Here is a 26,025-nt window from a genome sequence, read left to right as displayed (position 1 = left end):
GACTTAATTTGAGTATTTCCATTTGATGCTACTTCATACTTCCACTCCATTACATTTCAGAGGGAAACACTGTACTTTCTACTCCACTACATTTATTTTTAGTTACTTTTCAGATGAAGATTTGACACAATGGATAATATAACAAGCTTTTAAAATACAACACATTGTTAAAGATGAAACCAGTGGTTTCCAACCTTTTTGGCTTTTGACATCTTACAAAAAGCAGTGTGTAGTCGGGGTCACATTTCAGATGTCTATGAGTTGTTAACAGCTCCACCAAATAGTGATTTTTCCCTCTAAACTTCTCACATGGTTTTATTTCAATAAATGTTCAACTGATTTAATATTTCACCAAAAATCAGAGATTAGAGAAAAAGTCCAAAAACTGAAAACAGATTTGTGTCTCAGAACTTTGTTTTTTCTTCTTTTCTCTCCCATCAATCATCTCACGACCCCTCAGATTTATCTGGTGACCCTTTGGAGGGCCCTGACCCTTAGGTTGGGAACCACTGGCTAAACTAGCTGACTGTATATATAGTAGTTGAAACTAGCTCCACCTCCAGCAGCTACAACAGTAACATGCTGCTCTAACACTGATGCTTCACTATTAATAATCTAATGATGTCATATTTAATAATATATCAGTCAGAGAGATGAAATAAGTACTTTTACTGCAATACTTTTACTACATTTTGCTGCTAATACTTATGTACTTTTACTTAAGTAGGATTTTTCATGCAGGACTTTTACTTGTAATGGAGTATTTTTACATTACTGTATTGGTACTTTTACTTAAAGTCTCCCTCCACTCATAAATATGTTTTTCTTCTTCTTTATTGTTCTGTCAGTCAAATCTTTGAGCTTCACTGTACAGAATGATATATGTGCAGTTTGTTTTCACATTCATCTGTGCTCATTGATAATCCAATTTTCAGGGCGGGCCTACAACAAGCATGTGACATCACGAATAGTTTGGAGCCAATCCTGGTCCAATATTCAACTTACACAAGTGTGATGAGCACAAAGTGCACAAACACTGAGAACAGACTATACAGTGAAGCAGGAGACATCTTGTGTCCAACTGTGAAACTTCTGAAATGAAATATATTTAGATATTTATAGATTCTGGCATTTTTAATGAGGAATAAGGAGTAGATGTAACGAGATAATTGAACTTTTTTGTGGTGAAAAAAAAACGTATCAGATACAAATTATTATTCAAAGTAAAGTATTTTTATATACAACTTAAAACATGTCTGGAGGAGATCTTTAAGTAAATCTGAGTACTTCTTCCACCACTGGCCTTATTTTCAGTGCAGTGGTTAGTTAGTTAGTTATATTTAGTTAGTTATATTATCAATTAGTTAATTATATGTTAGACATTGATTCGGGTGGTTTTCTCCAACTCCAATGTGACTCAGCGAATGAGGAGAGAAAACCGAAACCGACGGTCCATGTGTTGTTCTTCATTAGTAAGCCGCTTGTTGTTTATTTAGAGCTATCCCCTCTTCAGTCGAGACTACAGTAAATATTTTTATCGGTGTCCAACATAACGTGTTGCAGTAATATCGCTGTAATGTTTACTTTTGACTGACTTTGAGCTCCTGCGCACCGCCGGTCACTGATGAACCGCCTGAACACACAAGAGCCGTGTAGGCAGACGCTCACTTCTGCGCATGTGCGGTCAAATTTTTCGGGGATGGGTCTATCGATTGGAATCAAGATGGCGACTCTGGCAAAAGCGCCAATATATTTACTGAAGTAGATGTCCCAAATTAACCGCGGTAGCGGGTTTTCTCAAGCCCCTCGCGGGGTTCGTGAAACATGAAGACCGGGGGCATGTTTTGGAAGAGGGATTGACCGGGATTAAGACCGTAACAAAGTCAGCGAGATGTGTGAGAGCTATGCCCGCTCGCTGCTGCGTGTGTCGGTGGCGCAGATCTGCCAGGCTTTGGGCTGGGATGCGGTTCAGCTCACTGCGTGCGATCTGCTGTCCGATGTGCTGCATCGGTACATCCAGCAGCTAGCCAGGGTCTGCCATCGGTACTCTGAGCTCTGTAAGTGCTTCGTTTATTTCCCTGATTACTTTTTTAACACCACAAACCAGAAGTAGACGATCACGTTGTTGTTGACTGGGTCTGTAACTGGCGCCCCCTAGCAAAGGTTGATGTGTCAAAAAGTACAGTAGCTAGATAGCAAAACAGCGTCCATGTATTGTCATAAGTGTGGCTGATATTTTCCAGCTCTGGAAAACGCATATGTTCACGTTGGTTAGCTATATTAGCTGTGACACGCTTCACTCTATCAGTCTGAAACCTGTTGAGCATTACTACTTCTTGTTAGCTTTAATGTCAACATCAGTCAGGAGACCTCCTTGTGTGTAACACATTGTCTGTTATGTTGTCAAACGTTTACCCCACACTTTCATCAACACTAACAAAGAGTATAGTTAAGTGAGCATGCTGAGTTTTAATGTCTTGTTTTTATTCTACATTTCAGATGGAAGAACAGATCCAGTCCTGGACGATGTCAGCCAGGCCTTCAGGCTGCTGGGGGTGAGTCTGACTGAACTGGAGGACTATGTCCACAACCTGGAGCCTGTGGCCTTCGCCCATCAAACGCCGCTCTTTCCTGTTAGCAAAAACAATGTTCTGCAGTTTCCCCAGCCTGGAGCCCGAGATGCAGAGGAAAGGAAGGATTACATTCCAGATTACATGCCACCTCTGGTCTCCTTACAAGAAGGTCAGTTTTTTATAGTATTTATATGCACATCTGTTTGTCTGGTCTGTAGTTTCCGCAGATGGAGAGTTTATTTGTGGTGGTCAGCTCCTGGGGAGAGGGATCTGTCATGCGCAGGTGGAAAACCTGGACAGGACACTTCAGAGTTGACTGCATATCCAAGAATAAAGAATATATATATATATATATATATATATATATATATATTTATATATATGTATATATACACTCACCTGCCACTTCATTAAGTACACCTGTGCAATCTAATGCAATCCAATACAACAGCTCTGCCATAAATTCTACATTTACAAAGCTTATACTTTTTCAGTTTTTGTTGACATTGTCAGAAAGGTGATAATTAGTGGGTGGTGGTGGTGCACTGGAGTGCATTATATTGAATTGTGTTCCTAATATTTTGTCCACTCCATTATCATACATGAGGGGGGCAAAGTATTAGGATATATATTTAATTCTTATATCTGTATATTTATATTCTTTCTGCTTATATATATATGGTACACCTAGCGAACAAATGCAGTCTAATATAACAGTCCTGCAATAAATCATACCCTTATGAAGGATATAAAGTGCATTTTTTCTTATTTTGTTGTTTCTAATATTTAGTCCACCTGATTTGTGTAAATAAATGAAAGATTAGTTATGCTAGTATCAAACAACTATTCAACAGCATCACAAACTACAGCCTCCAAAATATACATATAGTTGACTCAACAGCTCTCTCAAACAGTTTCAACAAAAACTGAACATTAAACTTTTATGAAGGCTGGATTTATTGCAGGGCATTCCTATTAACTAAATGTACCTAATAAATTGTGTATAATACTGAATTTTGGGGTCAAATAATATATTTGAATGACTCACCAAAATAACTTGTGTACATGGTAAAACAGGTCTTGTGGTCGTAGACAAACTGAAAACAGTGCTCAACTTATTTCCTTGTCTCCTTTCTTTTTTGTAGAAGAGGAGGAGGAAGAGGTCCCTCCTGACATGGGTACCTCAGCCGAAGCTATGCAGGTGGCACTGGAGGAGGACGAGGAGGAAATGGACGACGACGAGACAGTCAACGATGAGAACCACCCACTGAAGAGGTCCCTGGACAGTCCCGATGCAGCTATGGGCATGATGCCTACTTCGAAGAGACCGCGTATGTACCCTGGCCTCAGCCCGGAATGGGGGGTTGAGCCCAGGGAGCCCCTTACCTCTCTCAACCCTCAGCGTGTTCCACCAGGGATGCTGCCTTCTCACGATAGCCTTGACCCCCTGTCACCTGAAACACCTTCTGGAACCCTGCCTTCCTTCAGACCTCAGATGGTAGTACCAAAACACTCTGATCAAAAGGCCCTTACCACTCCAGGAAGAAAGCCTAAGGTCTCCTCCCCTGGCAGACAACGGACTAAGTCCCCTAAAGGGGTCATTCCTGTTCCAGTGAGTGGCAGTCCCATCCATTCTCCAAAACCATCTAAGGAAAGGAAGAAATCACCTGGCAGGACGAAGAGTCCTAAAAGTCCCAAGAGCCCAAAGATAGGCTCGGTCAAACCATCTCAACCCCAGAGCAAGACAGAAGTTGCCCATGTACCCAAGATACCCATGCTTGCACTGAGTGAGAGGATGGGCAAAGAGAACATCCATATGCGTCAAAATATAGAGGACAGAGAGTCAGCTGAGGGCCCCTTCAAGAAACTCGAGCCTGATAATACAGCTATTGATGACTCCATTGATGCTGTGATCGCCAGAGCGTGTGCTGAGCGGGAGCCAGATCCTTTTGCTTTCTCCTCTGGCTCTGATTCCGACAGCAATGGATTTTCGAGCCCCAGGAGACTGACCATTATGGAGCCATCTACACCCAAAATCCTGATTGGGGCCAGCAACTCTGTAAAGGACACATCAACACCACTTCACCTACAGGCACACCCAGACCTAGGAAATTGGACTATGGATGATTCGATCAATGAGGTGATCCGAAAGGTCAACCGTCCGCCTCCCCCTCCAAGTCATGGAGAATTTGTTTCATCGGGATCGGCCTCACCACCGACTCCTGAACCTCTGCTCAAGGTTTTTGAGGAGAAGAACAAGTTTGTTTCACCAGTGGACGTTAAGAAAAAGCTGAAGAAGGAGCTCAAAACTAAAATGAAGAAGAAGGAAAAAGACAAGCCGAAAGACAAAGATCGGGACAAGGACAAGAGCAAGCTGAAAGAGAAAAATAAGGACAAGAACCGGGATAAGAACAAGGAGTTTTCCAAGGATGGCAAGTTGCCATGGAAGGAGTTTGGAGTGAAGGATGATGAGCACTTCAGTCCACGAGACTTCACTCTGCCGGAGGGCTCCGTTAAGATAAAAAACAGAGATGGAGATGGCCCTAAGAAGGAGAAGGAGAAACACAAAGACAAAAAGAAGGATAAAGAAAAAAGTAAGAAGGACAAAGATAAGCGAGACAAGGGCAAAGACAGGAGCAAGGACGACAGGCAGAAGCAATCTGCGCTAGCGCCCTTTGCTCTGAGTGAAATCCCACCACTGTTCAGCCCGTCTGCCTGCCTGCGTATACCCTCCATGCTTCCTCCTTTGGCCCCAATCCTCCAGGATAAGGAAATAAAGAGCAAAGAGAAGGACAAGAAGAAAGACAAGAAGGAGAAGAAGAAAAAGAAAGATAAGGAGAAGGATAAGGAGCGAGAGAAGGCCAAAGAAAAGGAGAGGGAAAAAGAAGAGAAGAAGAAAGAAAAAGAGAGGGAAAAAGAAAAACGGGAAAAGGAGAAGGAAAAAGAAAAGGAGAGAATTCGATTGGAGAAGGTAACTTTATCTTGTTCAGTATGTCATTATGTCTGTGTGTTAGTGTGAGTGTGTCACTGAAATGTCTTTTTTTTTTTTTTTTCTCCCCCAGGTGAAAGTAGACACTCCCGCACCTCTACCATCTCCAGTCATCCCCAGACTGACACTCAGAGTCGGAGCTGGCCAGGACAAAATGTAAGCATTGAACAAGTATTTCTAGTGATGTCTCTCTGGTTATATTTCTTCCATCACCTCTTTGCATGTTATGCAGGGTCCTCTCTTTCTTGCACAATTAAAAGCTGAAGTTTGTTTGCTTTAGCAGTGTTACTAAGACATTTTTTTCTGTGGGCTGGATAACAAATCGCAAAACTGTGTCTGTAATGACAAAAAAGTAAGAAAGAGTATCAAAAGCTGGCATCAAGTATATGATCAAATTCATGATGTGGTTTATTTATTATTTGATCAGACATTTCCTGATTTTTAAATACAAAATTTGCCAGTTTTACACTATTTTATTTAGTTCTTATACAGCTGCTTGTATTTAGACTTAATTTAAAATGTGAGAACTTTGGCTTCATTTTTAAATGGAAAAATGGTTTTGTATTGAAATTGTATTGTTTTGGTGTCAGTAGAGAAACTTGGGTTTGGTTTGTTCTTTACATTATATACTCTATACAGAGATAGAAAAGTATGTATAATAGTAATCACTATAAGTCATACTAGTTATGCTATTTGTGTCAACTTGTATTTGTCTCTGTCCTCAGTGTTATCAGCAAGGTGGTTCCAAATTCAGAGCCCAAAACGCCAGCACCTAAGACCCCTGCTGCCAAGTCTGGACCTGGGAATCGTTCTCGGACGCCCCCGCCACCCCCGATTCTAGCCCCAGTGGTGCCCATTATGCCCCCTGCTCCCGCCCCACTTCCACCGGCTCCTGCCCCGTCGTCATTGCTTTCCCCGGCTCCTATGCTCTCTCCCGCCGCTCCCCTCAAAATGCCTGTTCGCAGCGTAGTAACAGAGACTGTCAGTACCTACGTGGTGAGTGTTTACTCTAGACTTTTGTTGACTGAGGATTGGTGCGCATGACAACAGTATTTTTAGAGTGTTGTTCATGTTCGAGCAAAGCAAAAATGTATGCAACGCATTTTAACTTGAACAAGTTTTCTTCAGTCTGAGGGTAAAATAAATGAACTACACCTAAATTAAAAGGATATTTGATATTCTGCATTTTTTTATGTACTGGCTATTTCATCATTGAGCAGCATGTTGCTAATCCTTTTTCATTATCTGAATCTAACCAAGATCCGAGATGAATGGGGAAACCAGATCTGGATCTGTCCTGGATGCAACAAACCTGATGATGGCAGTCCCATGATAGGATGTGATGACTGTGATGATTGGTATCATTGGTAAGAGATTTTATTTCTGTGTATTTACCTCTTTTCTGGCCTCCATTGTTCCATGTTTTGCATTTATAAGATCTGATACAGTAGTTTAGCATAGACGTGTAAGTAGTGCCAGTTGATCTGAGCTGATCTGTGTTTTTGTGTCACTTAGTGGTGTAACAATACACAAAATCACAGTTCAGTATGGTTTTGGTACCACAGAGAAAACAAACAAACAAAAAACTTGGATGATGACTTTTTAAACTTTTTTTTTTTAATGTAAAAATTACACGGCAATTCATAGGAAATAATTCTTATTCTCACAATTACACCACTGAAACATCGGTATATGCTCACTAACGGTGTCACACCTGCGCTTTTTAGTCTGGTTAAACCGAACTCTGGTTCGTTTTCCCCCTTGGTGCGATTCATTCAGGCAGGTGTGAACACAGTAATCGCAGCTGCAGACCAAAACAACCACACTGAGGCCCTTTAGAGGAGGTGGTCTCGGTTCGGTCTCAAACAAACTCTGGAGCGGTTTGTTTGTGGTGGGAACGTGATCCGACTTCAATCCGATCCAACTATTAGGCGTACTCTGCAAGTTTGAGCAAAACGGCCCCTGTAGCTAGGTGAGCTTTGCATAGTGGGATGCGGATGAGCGAATTTAACAGTTGCTAGCAACAAGCCGGAGAATGAATCGATGTCGGACCTGGACTAGTGCAATGTAGTACATCGTATTTGGCCAGTGGACCCTCTTCAGGACCTTCTTTCTGTGTTTACATTCTTGCTCCCGCCCCAGACACATCTGACCAATGAGTGAAATGAATGTTGTCACATGGATTTTTCTTAGTGTAAAAAGGAACCGAACCAACAGGAAAATACACCAAGTTAACAGCTACTCTACTGATTCGGACCAGAGCAAACACACTATAGGTGTGACAATGCCCTAAGAAATAATTAAATAAATGTCACTATCTCAGTAATACACTATTCTTATTACAATTATATTTATTATTATGTGCATATTATATTCACAAAATATAAAGATGGAAAAAAGTTCATTAGGATGAGTTTCTCATATTTATTATGAACTTAAAGATCCCCTACAGACATGTTTTAAGATGTGTATAAAATATTCTACTTTGAATCATAATTTGTGTTACAGTTTTCCAAAAAAGAATTTCAATCATCTTGTCACAATCCTTAAAATGACATTTACTTCTTCTCCCTCATTAAAAATTCAGAATCTCTGAATATGCAAACATTTCTCATTTCTAAAGTTTAACTGCTGGACACAAGATGCCTCCTAATTCACTGAAAAGTCCATTTTCAGTGTTTGTGCACTGGAGGACTCAAGTTTCCACATCACACTTGTGTAAATTGAATACTGGACTAGGATTGGCTCCAAAGTAGTTGTGATGTCACAAATCATGCTCATAGATACGCCTTAAAACTGATTTTCAGTGAGCACAGAAAAACTTTCCACCTTCAGCAGATGAAATGTGAAAACAGACTTCTAGTGTCGAACTCTCCACATGCATCATTCTGCACAGTGAAGCTCAAACATCTAACTGAAGGAGCAAGAAGAAAAACACATTTTTGAGTGAAGCGGGACTTTAAGGCTGTATTCAGACCAAACAGGCAGTATGGTGAAAACGCCGGTCCTCCAATTCATTTCTCATTCCTCGTAGAGGTTTTGGCCACAGCAGCACTGCAGTGGCCTGCAGCGAGACAGTTAATCCAGAGTCAACTTTTGGAGAAATGCAACCCAACGTCGCACAGCAGTGGCCAATCACAGCCGGCGATCAGACTGATCAGAGCTTTAAAACGATGATGCAGTACAGAGACGTTACTAGGAAGAGGGGAGGACATGTCTCTTCATTTAATAACGTTAAAAGTAAATTTAGACTTTGCTGTCGGCTTCCCAACTCATTATAAAAAAAGATGAGAGAAGAAGAGACAGAGCAGCTGTGGCTGAGCTTCTAGAGAGTGAATGAAGAGAGGGAGCGGTGGCGGCGAGAAAACCGGTGAATCAGATCAATAAAATGTTATTTTCTGATTGTTTCACAGCAGTGACACTCTAGAGCACAAACATGCCCGCACCTCCTCACACCTCCACTCAACCCTGCAGCAGTGCGCCACAACGCCTGGTTTGGTCTGAATACATCCCGAATCAAGCATTAGCGTCAGCAGTACAGTTTAAGGTTTTTGACATGTGGTGTAGTATTATTTGCATAACATTATAGTCAGTATATGTAGTCTGTATATACACAATTACTGCATGTAGCTCTCTGTGGCCAAGGAGGTCCATTCATTAGTTGTGAGAGTCCCTGCCAGAGCAGTGGACGGTTCCTGGACGACTGCAGCTTGGATTAGTCTAAACAGTACAGAGCAGACACAACAAACTGACTGAAATGCACATGAATGAACATCATAGCAGGGCCCCAAGTGATGCAAATGGATAAACATGTTTTATTGTTCATGTATCCAGAGATATAACATCACCAAACTTGAAAGTTGACAGTTTTCATCAGTTCCACTTTTCTTCCAGCATCCCTTTAACTTACTAGGAAACTGTAATGTTTTCAAACAATACATCTAAGTAACATAGGAGGCTCTTCCCCTTTACGGCCCCTCATTTGCATTCGCCATGAGCCACACATCTAACCCGATTAGCATAGTTTAGCCAACAGATAACAACCATACCACTTCCAAAGCTGTCCAGGTGAATCTCTCGCACTTTAGATTTCCTGTTTTATGTATTATGCTAATACATAAACTCGGTTCGACGGTATTAAGCTTAGTTGACAGAAATTATATCATTTGACAGGGTGTACTGAACCGAAGAAAGTCTCATACCAAACTGAGCCTCCTGTAGCAGTTTGGGATTAATACACATATTATTACACCCCTAGTGGAAATGTAAAAATAGCTGCATTCTCAGCATCTTTTCGCTAACATGAACTACTGTCTCATTTCTCTTCTCCGCTCAGGCCTTGTGTTGGGATCCTTACAGCCCCTCCTGAGGACCAGCAGTGGTTTTGTGTTAAATGTTCCAGCAAGAAGAAGGACAAAAAACACAAGAAAAGGAAACACAAACTGCATTGAGACTATGCAAAAAGCACATATTTTGGACTTTTTTTGGACTTGAAGCCATCACTGAACCCTTGTGGCACTGCTGTAAAATTTAAAAAAAAGAAATTGTGGCTGATACCAACTTCTGATGATTTTTTTAATGATGTCAGCCATGATTGCATTGTGAGTTGGTCAGAAAAAAAGGCTTTAACCAGCACATATCCAGCCTTAGTTCTCATGTGGACTCTGTGGTTTCCCCCCCTTCTCACCTGTAAATGGTTTGCTTATTGTATTGGATGTCCAGTCAGAGGAGATCATGACAATTATGTTTGTATAAGAAGATAATGACAGTTTCTATATGATCAGAGCTCAACTTTGTCAGCAAGCAGAACCAGAGAACAACTAACATCCGTCGTCTTTATTTCTGTTCCCTTCATGTTGCCACAAAAGGAATGACCTCTACATCCAACCTTTCCCCAGTTTTCTGCAGTATCATTGAAATGTCATGTATATAATGATGATTGCATCGGGTGTGTATAAACGTGTAAATACCAACTTCCAAGCCAAGTGCATTTTGTTCTTAGGATTCTGACTTGTTAAATCCATTTTCAGATATTGGTTTTTAACTCGAATGATTTTCTGTAATTTCTGTACATTTTTTAAATTTAAAGTTTGTATTTTTATTTTTTCTTCATATGGATTTTGTCCTGGAGTTATACTGTAGCTGTGCTTGTAATGTCATTCATTTCGCTCATATTTCAATATTAAAGATGAACAGTCTGCGTACTCGCAGACTTTACAACGTAAAATCTCATTACCATCAAAATTGTATACAGATTTTCTGTCACCCACCTCTGTTGCATCCTTATTTCCATTATTTTCTCTTCAACCTGGACAGATTTCTCTTCATTTACCCCCCCCCCCCCCCCATTTTTTTTTCTCTCCAGTAGCTGTTTGTTTGCATTTGCTTTACAAAAATAGAATGAAGATATTTTAACAAACCAAGTTTCACATGTTGAATTTGTTCCTGCTTATTTCAGAGTTGATGACGAAACGATTTGTCGTGAGTTGGATGTTTTCTAAGCCGTGCGCAGCTACGGATCAAGTTCAGGATCCACCCTTGCAGCAGTCTGTTCAGTGCATTAGACTAGATTTGAAGCTATTCTGCTGAATCGTCAGTCAGCGCTTCACCTCCATTAGATACGTACGGGAGTGCTTGATAGTCACATTGCACAGTGAGGCTCATTCAAAAGATTAATTGTGGATTTTGTGGCGCTGATTTGTAACGTCTTATGTGTCTAAAAATGTCTCCTGTGCCATTGGCAGCAGAGTTGTTTTTGCCTTTCCCTGAATGACCACATGGTGTCATTATTCTTGCACAGACGCTGTGGCATGCTGCTTGGGACATGTGTAGACACCCCAGCAGGCTCACACACCATGAAAAAAAAAAAAAAAAAACGTGTTCGGCCACATTATGAATGTAAGAAATGAAACAGGTGTCTCTTGGTTGATGCATGTGGAATCCTTATCTTTGCAAGCATGCCTTGTAAAACCAGCTCCAGCTCTAAAATTGCTGTCCTCCATAAAAGGAACATATAGGTGACTGCGACTGTAAATAAGATTTACAGCCTGTCAGAAGCTAGTGAGACTTACAGTAGATTTCTGTGGGGAAGAATGTATTGTGAGATAGTAAAACGTGTTTCCTCAAGTTATCAACAAATTCTCCTGTTTATGATGCAGATATTGCATGTCTGACATAACTTTTTTTTCCCATTCTTTGAAGTAAAATGCACCAGTGAAAAGTTTGTCATCAACTGTGTTCAAAGGTTTTATTACTAGTCGTCCGTGACTTAACACGCTGAACTCTTAAAAGGTCTAGATGTTTATCGGCTTTACTGTGTCACTATTTATTTCTAGGAACAATCAGCCATCCAGTGCTGGCAGTCTTTGTAACTGTAGTTGGCTGAGATTATAGCAGAAAGACAGATGTATTTTGATGCTTAACTAATTAATTAAAGACCCCCTTCAGACATGTTTAAAGACCTAAATACTATAATAATTTGTGTCTGATGTGGTTTCTACACAAAGAAGTTTAATTATCTGAAAAAAAAATACTGCAAATATTGTTTATTTTAAAAGTTTAACTGCTGTTAATTGATTAATCCATCGACAGAAAATTAATCACTAATTATATTGATAGTCCATCAACTGTTTTTAGTCATTTTTTAAGAAAAAAATACAAAATTTCTCTGGTTCCAGCTTCTCCAATATGAGTATTTCCTGGTTTCTTTAGTCTTATGTGATGGTAAACTGAATATCTTTGGGTTGTTGACAGCTGGTCGGGACAAAACAAAACATTTGAGGATGTCACATGGGGCTTCAGGAAACAGTGATTGACATTTTTCACCAAATAAAATGACATTTTATTGACCCAATTGGCCAAACTAGTTCATGCTTGTAGGTACATGCTTTAAACTCTTTTTTTTTTTTTTTTTTTTTTTTGATGAGCACACAGAGAAACTTCCCCTTTTCAGCAGATGTTTCTATGATTCTAGTGTCACAACACTGCACATATATATGTCACTCTGCACCACAAAGGTCAAACATACAAGTGAAGCAACAACAAGCAAAACACACTGACTGGAGGGGGAGTAGAAATACTTTAAAATAAATTCTTGGACAGACTGGTATGGTCCCTTCAAAGTTGTTCAACCTTAAGGGTAAAAGCATGGATTTGTTTTTATAAATCTTCATTGGACAGTATTCATATTGTTGCTATATTGCTAAGGTAGTAATGGGTTTGCTTGTATTAACTGATGTTAAAATTTGAGCACACCAAGTTTTCTGATGTGGCGCCAAAGTCATTTATTTTAGTTTTATCCTGACTTAACTGAAGGAAAGTATGGCACACCCGATCACTGATTGGCTCCACAACCTTATTTGGTGAATACAGTCCAATAGACAACAATCATAGATGCCTAATAAATCAGATCATTGCTCAGGCTCTCCGATACTTTATGTTGTCTAAAGATAGAAAGCACACCTGACTCATTCACTTTTTAAAACTTGTGACATACTGTACTGTATGGGGCCACCTCTTCTCTCTCACCTCTCTCGCTTTGAGTTTGTCCTTCCTTTCGACAGCCCTAATGGAAATCTACTCAGCGTCTTCCGATAAAAACTGAATCAAGGAGGAAGTGGAAAAAATGATGTGTGACCAATGAAGAGGGGAAGTAAAATGACTTCTGCCCATGCAAAATAAGCTGACATTTCAATGTGGTGTAGCTTTTTATCATATGAAATGCATTCACTCATGCGAGCCCACATGAACAGGCAGCTCAAACAGAATTAAAGGAGAAATACTTTATCTTAAATAACAAATTAAGCATGTCAGCGATAAATTAGCAAAGCAAAAGGTTGTTGAGAAAAAGACTTTCTATTAAAGTAAAAGCGTTAGCAGTGACCTCTATTAAACAGTGTCTAATGCTAAAAGGCTGACTCCACTCATGGTTGCGGGCCTCTCTCTCTCTCTTTCTCTCTCTCTCTCTCTCCCTCTTCAATCACACATGCTGGTGTCAGGTCTCGTACAGTCAAAGCTTGCTGGTAGCATCTGTTGGATCATAAATTTCACTGCTCAGTACTGGTAAAGATAGGACTGTGGCACGTATGTCATAAAAAGGATTACATTTTTATTTCCTATTAGTTAAAAATGTTTTCACCTTGACCAGATGCACCTACATTGCCTCACAATGCCTCTGTAATATAGAATACACTGCTTATTTACACATAAACAGGTGATATGTTTCAAATTCAAGTGCAAATTTCTGCTTGACATCAGGTTAGCTTCCTCACTGTTAAAATTCATGAAAACTGTATTTGGCATTAGTGCACGCCTCAAAGCACAGTGTGCACCGAGCTGTAACAGTTTCAGTTTTAAGCCATGAAAACACAGACAGTATTTGTTTGAGCGATCAGTCCCACAGGTGCCCACAAGAAGTAAAAAGGGAGAGTTGATATTTGTTTTCACTCATCACGAGGACACCTGCAGTGCCTGTAAACATGTGCTCTTATTTGACTTATTACATGACAAGCATGAGTGCATTTTTTCAGGCCGCAGCATGCACTAAGACCTACTGACAGCCACTTTCACATTGCAGTGGATGTGTGCACAGGATGTGGCTGCTTCGTACAGCGAGAGACATCTTTGCTGCATGTATTTATAGCTTTCAGAGGATGTATTATAGATGTATTTCTTATATCGTTCACATGCTTTTTTATATCATATTATTCTACTTACTTGCTCTACTGGAATCTTTTTTTCGACATGGTTTCAACCGGAAAGCGCAGAACATTATCATAAAGTGCATTTGTAGTGCTCTTACATGTTGGTAGATCAGAGCAGGAAGAAGGGCTCTACACGGCGCCTGTGGCACTAACAGTCATACTAAGCAGCAACACATCATAACGAACTGGATTTCAACATCAGTGTTTAAAATATTCATGCCGGCAGAAGGCGCGGGGCTGAAATGAAGAAGATTTTGTGCCGTGATCAGAGGAAGTGGGAGCCCCTTCATGCTGGTCTTCTCGCTCATGATACCAGCACACACTAACATGACCCTGTTTCAGATGACTTTCCCTCTTAATGTCATGTTACTCTAATGGGACAGAACACTTATGGGAGAATGAGACCTAGATTTAATTTCTCCTGGGTTTTGTGTGAAGAATATTGTTGCAGAATACTCTAAAAATTATCAATCTGATGGAATAATGGCAGCAAAATATAAGCATGATAGTTATGAGAGAAACAATATAGTCCTGACCATAGGCAAATGGGCTTTGTCCAATTCAAATTAGATGCATTGGACAAAGCTAGATGTCTTTTGATGACAGAGGTTGGTGAGCCTTCTCCACTATGCTCTGAATCCTGCTGCCAGCTAATGATTGGGGGTATATTTAACTGAAATGTGGAGCGACCATTTCCTATCCTCGATATTGCTGCAGAATTACATTCAGGCAGATGCTATTTGAGTACATGTACATTATGTTCTGAAATACTTTGGGTAGGCACACAGGTGGGCTGATAACAGGCTCACAGCCAGTTAAATTAACTTTCAAGCACTGCTGGTATTTCAGTCCCAGTGTAGATAGGCTGCAGTCTGGAATGGTGAACAATGTGCCCTGTAGAGGACGATACTGTCATCTGTTCTTATTTAACAAGTATTCATGCCTATACTGTTTGCTTATATTTGAGCAGGTTTTCTTTAAATCTGTTCCAAAGCAATAATAACATGATGGTGCCAAGGAAAGCTCTCTATCTGTCATCCACTGGTTCATATCAGCCAACTAATGGAGCAACTGTGACATGTACAGTACATCCTCATGTCAGGCAGAAGACTGCAAAGGAACTACGTGGAGGATGGTTAAAATGTTTATCTATGGTATATACAGGTGTTCAGAGATGGGTAAAATGTTTAATGATAAAATCAGTTATAATGGGCACAGTTATGATGCTACTAGGCTTCATAAACCCATTTGCCAGAGTGCACCTTGCTTTGGCCTGTATTTAGAGCAGTTCAATGATTCAAATACATGATAACATGCCACAAAACCAGGGCTTGTGGATGAGATCTTGTGGCAACTGTGTTGATGTTTCCTCTAATTTTCCCCAATCTGACAGTAGGAATAAATCATCCATGTCCAATTTCCTGAAGTTTTCCTAATATGGGTGTCAATTAGTGCAAGAGTGCCACTGTGGCCACAGCTTTACAGCCTGCAAACTGGGCTGCCGCAGGCAGCACAATGCATTAGCGCACGATGAGCTGTCAGAGAGGATTATTTCAGCCACGCCAGTCAGCGAAGGGGGTGGGCGACGCTCTGCTGCACAAAACCGAGGAGAAAGAGTGGGCGGGAGACAGAGAACGGGAGAGAAACACATAGAGGAAAGAGGGAAAGAGAAGAAAGTGTCCATTACACCGGGTGGATTTTTCCAGAGCACCGATGTTGGAACACTCTTCTGAGCTGGCCCTGGTGCAGAGTTTGTATGCCAACAGCATGCGCTGTCCCCCCTCTGCGGCCGGGATCTCTGTCAGGAATGAGGACCTGCCTATGAGGTACGTTGGGTTTGGCCCCTCATTCAAATCTGGGCTAGCTTTTGTGGAGCAGCCCGTATTTGGACTGCCTCTTTGTCTAGGCTGGATATTGTCATAAGCTGTATTGTTTCCAGTTGAGGCGTTCTCCCATGCTGTGACTGTGAGCAGGATACTGTTCTTCTGCTGTCCCTATATGTTTTTTGTTTTTTTTTAAGCCCAGAAGCATGTATTTGAATCGAATGAATTTGACAGTTCATATCAATCCCATCTTCACAAGACAAAAATGATTCAATCAGGAGGTGGTGGTTTAGTTTTAAATTGTATCGGGATAGAAAAATCAATACCTTGTAGTATTTCAAGTCATTTAATTCACCTTCCCCTGTGTTTCAAAGTTCCACAAGGGCTCAGATACTTGTGTGGACTGTAAAAAAAAAAAAAAGAAAAAGAGATGAATGTGTCAGTGATGCAGGTGTCTCTGAATTGCATAGATCACTGAAAAAAACAAACCTGTGATTAGATATTTACTGAAACCAACCCAGGCCTTGCTATACTCCCTCAGTCAAAACAACAAAAGACATCAATTATATCTAAAAGAACAAGAAGGAACATTTACATCCATGATGGAATTTACATAAATTGAGCGGAACTGGACCCTGATAAGGAGGTGTTATCATGTGTGCTCAGTACATCTTGACACAGATTAGAACAGATTTCCTCCAGAAAGGATGATAAGATGAAGTTCCCTCTCTCCATTTTGAGAGCCCTTTAGTTGGTCGCCATTCTGCAAAATGATTTCATAAAAGGCAGAGCTAAGAAAAAAAAAGTGTGCCTTAAAGTTCAAAGCGATGCGTCCAATATGACGTGATGTGGCCCGTTTGGGTTTGAAGCTGGCCTATTTTTACACTGTACAGTTTGTCGTGAATGGGTGCAAATTCAAATGCCGGATGATGTGGGAGACTCCAGTTCCACCGCATGAGGGGGAAAACATTTGATGTAAACAACAAAGCATGGTACGTGTGGAGGATTATGATAGGATTACAGTAGTAATAATCTCAGATTAAGAATAGGAGGCTAGTATTAGAAGGTGCCAGCAACCAGGCTTCGGCCTCTGGAATCCACTCCAACAAACATCTCGTAGAATATTCAAGATATAAATTTGTGCGATGGCATTATGTACCTTACAGAAAACTGTACTGTATGTATTGTATATACCCATGAGGGAAACAGGAGCGGCTCTTTACAACAATCCCGCTCCTTTTATAACAAATCTATTCAATAAGATCCCCTGAGATCTAATTGAGTCAAAGGAAATATGTGGATGCTGCAGATGGGATAACATTATTGTATTTTTCCTCCATCTTAATGAAACCTGATTCTCCAGAGAGGTTTAGACTATCTTTTTATAGCATCCCCTCAAGCTTAATGGTAATGCATGTTGCAAAGTGGGCTTGTCTGCATGTATGGGAAAAATAGGTCGCATATCACATTATGCATACAAACCTGTTTTAGGCTCTGTTTAACAGAGCGCACTCGGCACTGGTGCCAGGGTGCCTTGAAATTGCTATGGATACAAGGATTAAGTCGGATTTCATAAATGGGATGTTTCTTAACACTCGCTATGAATAATATTTTTGGATTGTGCAGCTGCTGAGGCAATACTGAATGGTTTGATAATTAGGCTAGGTCTCCCCCCCGTCCCTCTGCTATGGCAAACAGTACTTGACAACAGCCCCCCTACCTTTCCCTCCAAGTGTAGAGGCCTCGCCCTGCAAGTCCGGCTCAACAAAAGAAGATAGGCTCCCCCTCCCCCCGGGGAAACAACAGCCAGGCACAAAGGGGAACACGACCTATGACCCTGGGGAAAAGCAGGACTGACGACAGCAAAAAATAAAAAGATTGTAAGAGATTGTAAGATTTGATTAGAAGACATTTATGGAGTTATCTATAATGTAAGACATGTAACCAACTGGAAATACTCATATTTATAGGCTTAATTTAATTAAAAATAAAAAAAGAGGTGCCTGTTTAGAGTCCAGTGAAAAATATAGAAACAGGAACAGCCTTATTACTCTTGATGGTAATGACATGGGTACTATATTTGAGCATTTTAAATGGCTCTCTAATCAGGATCATTAAATCCTTTTTTTGTTTGGCAATGCTGCAGAATATCAGTCATTATGTGCATGTAAGGATGCCACAGCAGATAAAATATCATAATAGGCCTCTAAACTCTATATAGAGCACCACGTGTTTGTTCCTATAGAGACATTACAGTCATTTTACATCAGTGAGAGCAGCGCTGTGAGCCCGGCTGAGCAGCAGGCAGCATGGTTTCAGACTTTTGTTGAAGAGGCCACGCCTCTGCTATGCTGCAGCTCGGTGTGCAGTGTGACAGCGGCTCGGCTCAGTTTATTTCAGTCGCGGACGAGAGAGAAATTAGGAAGAAGGAATAAGGCGGATACCGGTGCGCCCCCTCCCCTCCTCTCTCTCTCTCTTTCTCTCTCTCTCTCATGCAGTTTTGAAGAAGACGCCCCCTCCCTTTGCACCTGCTCTGCTTCGTCTTCTCGCCGTCTCGCAGGAGTTGAGCTTCTTGCGAGTGAGCGGACGTCCTCTCATTGTTAAGATTTTTTAGACGTTTTGTTTTGAGCATGACTTCGGCGTACAACCTGGATTTCCACCCTCTCACCGAAAGTCGGTTATTGACTTCAAGCGACACAATGTAAGTGACACAACTATCGATCCGATATTGGCTTACTACACCTCTTGTTCGCCAGCAACAGCTAAAACCTTTAGTGTGTGTGTGTTTGTAGAGATGAAGCAAACGGCACAGTTGAGGGCGAGTTGGGAGTTAGCTAACGTTAGCTTAACTGGGAAGTGGGATGCTAACGCTGCTAATCACACAAACAGCTCACCTGGAGTTGTGAGTAGTTTGTCTAACTTGGATAATAAATTATTTAACCACAACATAAGCTAGTTAAATACGTGTAACACCACTCATAACTACGACGGAGCCCGCAAGCTTTAAGCTAACTCGTATTACTCACAAGTGAGTGGAAGTAAACGCGTTTTGCTAGCGACGGTTTATCGGCGCGCTGCAACAGTCAAGTGACATGTGCTTCCGGAGATCACACGTTTCGGTATCAGTCCAGAAAAACAGCATCGATTAGCTATTTTTAAAACAGCAACACAGGCTGTATTTTAGTGTTACTCGTACCAAAACTGCACCACTTGCTTGTGTGGCGCTTTATTTAGCTTTATATACTTTATTTAGGTACAATTGATCAAGTTTACGTGTGCTCGGTGGACACGGTAGGTGTTAAAACTGTCTTATCAACTGTTTAAAGGGAAGTGCGTCGAATAGAGAAATGGTGTCAAGTTGGCGTAAAGTTTGCTAATAATATAGTTTGTTGTCGAGCTAATAGTGATTTGTTTGTCAGTTTTTTTGCTGGCAAGACCTCAGCAGTATAAGCGAAGCTTGTTTGTAGGCAGCGCACAGTCCCTCCCTGTCTTTTTCTGCTAGCAGTTGAGCGAGCTAGCACCGTTAGCTCACAGGCGTCGGTGCCTCCGTCCATGTTGAATGTAGAGTGCTTACTTAACGGCACAAAAACACGTGGTTTGCTACATTATTGAGCCATTAATGGAAATCTTGTGACAGTGCATGTAAACAAGGGAGGAAAAGACACTCAGCGAGCCCAGAGGTCCATATTAAAACGCTGTCCTTTCGATGCAACGCTAGCTAATTCTGTTTGACAACAACATTACCAAAACCCACAGCGTGCTTTTTCACTTCAGGACTGTTTAAAATTTAAATGTTTGCACTTTCAGGAGTGCTGTGTTTATCTTGCAGCAAAATGGGCCTTGTCATTTGATTTCATGGTCTTGCACTCAAGGAAAAGACACAAACTAGTTTTTATTTTTCTTCAAGGGTGTTTCTTTAAACTATATCTGTATGGCTGATATGAATGATAGCAGAGTCCTGTGATCAGAACTGAGGCAGTAGTTAAGTAATATGATGAAAATTATCTATTTTGACGAATGACTAATCATTTAAAGTAATTTGCTTTCAGCAGAAATGCCAAACATTCCAACAATTCCAGCTTTTCACTTCTGCTTTCTGTGTTTTATGTGACAGTAAATTGCATATCCTACTGTTTTTAAGTGTAGAGGACATCACTTTGGGCTTCAGGAAATTATGATTGGGACTTTTTACTATTTAGTAACATTTTGCAGACAAAAAATTTGATTCATTGATTGAGAAAATAATCGTCAGATTAAGTGAAATGAAAATAATTGTTAGTTACCAGTGATTATTATCCCAAATTGTGTAAAGTTTCTGAAAATGAATGGGGTTTAAATACAATTACTGATTTGATTTTCTTTTTTTTATACATATATTTCACACTTCTGAGGGACATTTTTAAAGGATATCTCATCTGTTGGACTTGAAGACAGTGAGGTGATGGATTAGATCTTGCCCCAGCTGTATTTGATTGATTTATCCGTCCGATTGTTGACAGTGAGAGTGACTATCAGGGCTTAAGCGTGATCCTTTGGCAGCCAGCACAGCCATAGTGCTATGTCAGTAAGCTAAGCGCCCTGGTGATCCCTTTTGTTGCAGCCGGGGAGCTGTTGATCTGTGCGAAGTGTAGGATCTTGGCACTGGGTCCGAGGCTGCTCAGGCCAGCTGTTCTGTTCTCTCCCCACGCTGAGAGGGTGGTCCTGGTGGGAGAGTGCCATGCAGCCAGATGTGAAAGACCAAAAGTAGGAGGGCTCTGATCTGGCCTGTCACCTGTCTCTCTCCTGCTGCTAGCTTGGCACAGCAATAATTACAAGACTGACTGTCCCGGACCTTCATGCACAGCCTTGGAACGCTCATAATCATGGCCTCTATCTCCAATGAGGGGTGGTGTGATCGAAGGTTGAACAAATTCTACTGCAGGCTTCGCAAACAAAAGATATTGTGGGACAGAGTTACATAAGACCAGATGCACCCACCATGTACATAATTGTCAGTACTGTGTGGCTGCTCAGTTATGAACAAAATCTACACTGAAATCATGGTGAAGCAGCAAAATAAACTGATCTTATGAAAATGGATAGCAATCAGCATGTTTTCAGTATAACAGATCATTCTGGTCACACTACTTGTGACCTAGAAGTCAGTGTCTGCAGTCCACGTGAAATGGAATCAGCTGTTGGGTTGAAAAAGCACTTCTTGAGTGGGCAAGTCAAGAGTAGTGATAATGGATTGGATTGAGGGGATGTGACAACAAGAGAACCTCTCTTTTGGATTGATGTCTTTTGTAGAGCTAAAAGCCTCTGTCCTCAAGTTATAGGCTGTGTGTCAAATCACTCATTATTTACTATATAGTCTGTTATATTTACTGTTACCCATTTATTTGAGTGTTCAAGCTGATTGAAGATGTCTTTTATGCAGTATTTGGTCCTTAAAAATTCCAGCAGTGGAAAAAATTTGTGTCCATGGCATGTGTACTACTATCTGCTAACAGTCACACAATGCAATCCGTCAATTATTGTTGTAAAAAGTGTGAAATCCCACTTTACACCTCACTATAGTGTTAACTACTGAGTGTCTATAATGTAGGGGGTAGGGAATGAGGAAGTAGAACTATGTGTGGTATTTGTAAGCATAAACTGAAATGAAAAATTGCATGTTTTGTTAGGGGAGTTTTGTATTAATTAAAATGTTCTGTCTCCTATCACAGGTGAGTATAATGGATGACTGATTAAGTCAGAGCAGTAAGCACACTCTGTCAAAGTAATCAAGTGTAATTGCAGCTTTTAGTGAGCTGTTTGTCTCTTCATTTGAGATGCATTGGTAAGGCTGCTGCCTGTTCCAGTGAGCTCCACCTGAAGATTTAAATTCATGCTCCATCTGTGACTGACAGGGGTGTGAACAGAGGTTATTTGGTTTGATATTTAACTGTTGGTTCACACTAGCTTTACTTTTAGCAACGTCATCTATAGCCGCCAGGGACACTTGGTGTGATTATGGAGCTAATGGGGCGGACCTTGTCATCAGATGCTGGCCGTCTGTTAACATGCGGCCCGTTCAGAGGCTGATTGAACATGTCTGTCTTCATCAGGGGAAATGCAACAATGAAATCAGGCCATATTGAGCTGAATTGGCGCTAATGCCAGGAGGAAAATATCCTAATAACTCCCCATCAGAACCACAATGTGCTGATTACGGTAGACCACTTGGTATGGAAATCAAATAACAGAGTCCTCCTGTTTTCTGCTTTCTAGCCTGAAGCGACTTTCATCCTTGGTCATAATTTGTGTTTTCAAACCCGGGCCACAGGTCTTTCTTGCTTAAGTGTCCTACAGCAAACATTGTGTAAATCCTGCTCCTGTTTTCTGTGGCTAGTTTCAAAGTTACAACTTTGAGCCTGTCAGGAGGACAGTTTTATCCAAAACTTGAGACCAGCCTGTCAAAGAATATTCCGCCTCCTTTTTTTTTTTTGTGGTAGCAGAAAATATAGATGGAGCTGGAAGAGAGAGCCTTCATGTTCTTCTTGACAGCTGTCAAAGATATGACCGAAGCATTAGAGGCATTCTGTGTCTTGTTCAATCAGCTTATGAGGCCATTGGTTTCCTGAAAGAAAAGAGAACTCATGATTTTTTTTGGGGGGGGGGATCACTAGCAGCTGTTTCACTTAACCGATTTTCCTCTTTTCTTAGAAGCATTACGTGTGTCCATGTGAACTTTGACTCTTTTTTTTTTTTATCCCCAATTAAGCATGACAGCAGTGTGCTGTTGGTTGCCAAAACAGCCCAAGGCAAGTGAGCAACTTTTAGTCTGTTACTCAAAACAGGAAGAGACTCAGTCAGCATTATGTGTGACATTGCCCTAACAGGACTTGCTTGATTAACATTTTAATTAAAGCAACATTGTGATAGTTTAATTGACATTACAAGTAGCAAATGACACCAATAAATAAATACTATTTAAAAGAACATACTGATATCAGGCATTTTTAACAATGTAGCAGGATTATTAGCAGCAGGATTGCTTTCCATCAGCAGTGGTGACAAAACTCTACAACATCATGCGACATGTGTTGTTGCTGTGACCCCTGTTGGCTAAAGGATGAGTAACGTCCAATCGCACAACGCTGAGCTTTCAAAATCATGTGCATTACTAGGCAAATTGGCTGACTTTCTATTATGGGCACAGCAAAGGTGTTGCTGGCATACTTGCGCGGTCAGAGCTCACCAACAGGACAGACACATGGTCCAGATAAATCACCTGTTTTTATGGGTGGTGCAGCATGCAACTGTCGCGGCTCTGAATGACTTGTCAGCTGCTGCAGGGCGTCTTGGAGCGTGATGAGCTGCCACATCGTGGGGCTGTTTGTTGGAGGCTCAGCAAAAGACTTCATCACTACTGTCTACTACTGTCACTACTGTGGTGTAAGGAGCAAAGCTTAGCAGTATTAACAGAATTGGTTTTAGCATTTCTGACTTGGTGACTTTATCAATCATGTGCCATAATTGTGTGTCTGTCTGTGCTATTATACAATATTTCATTTTAAGTAAGGACAAATCATCTGGTCTGAAGAAATGACAGCTGCTAGTGTGGCTAACAATGCAGTAACTTACCTGTAATACAGGCTATAAAAGCAGGACAAAGACAACATTTAAAGGTTCAGTTCACCCTATCAAAAGAGGCAATTTCACAGACACCTAGTGAAGTCTAGTCAAATAGATAGTTTGGTTTTTATTTTGCCAGGTTTTGGGATATCTACCTCTACATTTTTGTGCTGTCTCCTGCAATACAGTGGATGTGAAAGGAGTTTTATTTTATGCTCAAATCATTGAAGGATTTCAAAAATCCAGCAGCAGCATGTTTTACCAAAACAACATCCTGGTTACTCTGAACTCACTGAACTGGCTTTTTGGTTGTTTGAGGCATACGCCTGTAGCCTTGTATATAATATAATGCATAAAGCCACTGCTGTTATAATGATAAAACTTAATGCTGCTTAAACAGCTTGACACCTGAGTTTCACTGATATACTACTTTATCAGCAGGTGAAATTCAAAACGGACATGTTACTGACAGATATTGATCTTCTAGTCCACAATGGCTAACCAAAGTAGCTATAGCTAAATACTGTCTCTTTAAGACTAGTTCAGCAGTGTGTCCACGTTCAACTTGAAATGCTACCAAACATTTAAATAATGTCTGACATTTATTTTTACTACCTGTCTCTTTCTTCCTGTCTTTTTTCGCTCTTTTTCCTCCAGTTTCAGCTTGAGCGGTCAATTCAGCATTTGATGTGATATTACGTTACTCTCTATGCACTCGGCTATTGTACAATACAATAACGTCACTTTTAGGCAGACAAGTTGAATCAATAATTTTTATTGTCTTACTGAAGTTCCTTGGGTAGTATAAATTGCATATAGGCATTTTTGCAGTAATTAAAATTGTCATTTTTATGGAGGTGTATTGGAAGGCCAGAGACTGTATTATTGTAGTTATTTATCTTTTTTAAGCAGAAGAGACAATTCGCAGCTGTAGAAGCTTAATGAATCTCAAGGAGACACTGTGGAAAGGCACATGGTTTTTGAGCCTTGATGTTTTTTTGAATGCTGTGACACAAATACAGTTTGTCAGGTGAGGTTTGCCGTTTCTAAAGCCGAGATTTCATCAAAGGGCCCTCAGCAAAATGGCGGCGGAGTGCCACTGGTAAAACTGGATAAATGGTGTCACACACCAGCGCCGTGGCCTTAGCAGACGTAACCTTCGATGTGTTCCAAAGCATCTCTCTGACTTGGCCCATTGTGCTGTGGAGGAACGGTGAATAGTGTTCTCCAGCATGGGGGAACAATATGTGATTGTTCCCCCGCTGTGGTGAAGAAGCTGTAGGTTACTCTCTGTACCATCGCCAAAGCGCCTGAGAAGGAGATGTACCGCAAAATCTCTGTCTGCTAACCAGCAATTCTTGAAGGTTTAGAGCTCTGCAGTGCTGTTTTCGTGTAGCTGTCGGAGCTGGTGGGAGGGGGGCACTCACCCTTTTTTTTTTTTTTTTGTGAGCGTGTGTGTGTGTGTGTGTGTGTGTGTGTGGAGAGAAGCTTTTGTTTCAGTGGAGCATTTTTCTGTTTTTTTTTTTTTATATGTCATCATTCAAATGTATTGACAGCCCCCAGGAAAAAAAAAACAAAAAACAGTTCATACCGAGGTGTGGAGTTGGATTTCAGAAGAAAAAGACCTGAAGTGTGATTTGTTAGTATGTCATTTAAGTCCCTCAAGGAGTTTGGTGTTTCTGCTGAACGGCTGGGCTCAATTTGTAAGAGATGGATGACTCGCGTCCAAAGGTCTGTGTGCAAAAATTGTTCTTAAGTTAGTGTATCTCTTTGTCAGTTTTGCTTTTACAATGTTGTTTTTAAGAATTGTGGGGCTGTGTGGGTGCCAGACTCTTTAGCTTTTTGGTGTTGCACTTGGCCTTTCTTGATCATCTGTGGTAGTATAGTGTGTATTGGGAGTGATGCTTTATGCTTAACATGATTTCCACGCCTTAACAACTAGTGGATGGCTATAGCCCCGGCATCATTCCTAGTTTCCAGCCGCTCTGCTGCAACATCTGTCAGGAAATGTTTCTGAGCTTGACTTTGTGTGTGTGTGTGTGTGAGTGAGTGAGACAAAGGTGCTTGAAGTCGCAGGTACACTGGTGAGTATTGATTCTCTGTCCTTAAGGCTTGCCTCAAAGTAAAATGGCACGATTTAGTATTTCACTCATCTCCATCATTGCTCTGCTACTCCCGACCACCCGGATTGATACTCGATATGTTGTTGACTATACAATTCAGAGTTGTTAGACCATCCATTATGGCAAACAATATATTGTTTCAGCATCTCTACACATGTTGAATAGTCTCACTGCAAAGGCTTTAATGACATTTTTAAACCATTTGACTCCTTGATA

At 40.9% G+C, this 26,025-nt stretch overlaps 2 protein-coding genes and 1 long non-coding RNA gene across 7 annotated transcripts in view; 2 read left to right on the top strand and 1 right to left on the bottom strand.

Moving 5' to 3' along the window:
* The first annotated feature begins 1,676 nt into the window (after positions 1 to 1,676).
* taf3 (TAF3 RNA polymerase II, TATA box binding protein (TBP)-associated facto) lies at positions 1,677 to 10,794 on the top strand. Its single transcript, XM_044356596.1, has 7 exons — positions 1,677 to 2,057; positions 2,500 to 2,742; positions 3,719 to 5,544; positions 5,636 to 5,718; positions 6,288 to 6,558; positions 6,823 to 6,929; positions 9,899 to 10,794. The coding sequence occupies exons 1-7, from the start codon at positions 1,892 to 1,894 to the stop codon at positions 10,011 to 10,013; spliced, it is 2,811 nt and encodes a 936-aa protein (XP_044212531.1). The 5' UTR covers positions 1,677 to 1,891; the 3' UTR covers positions 10,014 to 10,794.
* A 2,461-nt stretch (positions 10,795 to 13,255) lies between these two features.
* LOC122985271 lies at positions 13,256 to 17,951 on the bottom strand. The gene is made up of 3 exons (XR_006404086.1): positions 17,808 to 17,951; positions 13,700 to 13,735; positions 13,256 to 13,590 (listed from the first exon to the last, which is right to left on the bottom strand). It is a non-coding gene; the product is annotated as an uncharacterized LOC122985271 (long non-coding RNA).
* Positions 15,923 to 26,025, top strand: part of LOC122985270 (CUGBP Elav-like family member 2) — a 34,384-nt gene continuing 24,281 nt past the window's right edge. Inside the window, exon 1 of one of the 5 annotated variants that reach the window (XM_044355789.1) lies at positions 15,923 to 16,090. In XM_044355789.1, coding sequence (XP_044211724.1) covers positions 15,978 to 16,090 — 113 coding nt within the window. In that variant the 5' untranslated portion in view covers positions 15,923 to 15,977. Of the gene's footprint in view, positions 16,091 to 18,422; positions 18,789 to 19,183; positions 19,379 to 26,025 lie in introns of those variants that run through there. The other 4 variants (XM_044355788.1, XM_044355790.1, XM_044355791.1 and 1 more) reach the window with 4 other exon arrangements.

This window comes from Thunnus albacares, chromosome 7 (assembly GCF_914725855.1).
Source record: "Thunnus albacares chromosome 7, fThuAlb1.1, whole genome shotgun sequence".
NCBI lineage: Eukaryota > Metazoa > Chordata > Actinopteri > Scombriformes > Scombridae > Thunnus > Thunnus albacares.
Note: the sequence above shows the minus strand (reverse complement) of the source record. Positions and strands in the feature narration are given on the sequence as shown.

Bases quoted from the DNA above. Each gene is read 5' to 3' on its own strand.
- taf3 (XM_044356596.1), top strand. From the start codon at position 1,892: ATGTGTGAGAGCTATGCCCGCTCGCTGCTGCGTGTGTCGGTGGCGCAG. The intron at 2,058-2,499 runs GTAAGTGCTTCG...TCTACATTTCAG, and splicing joins CCATCGGTACTCTGAGCTCT to ATGGAAGAACAGATCCAGTC. The intron at 6,559-6,822 runs GTGAGTGTTTAC...AATCTAACCAAG, and splicing joins AGACTGTCAGTACCTACGTG to ATCCGAGATGAATGGGGAAA.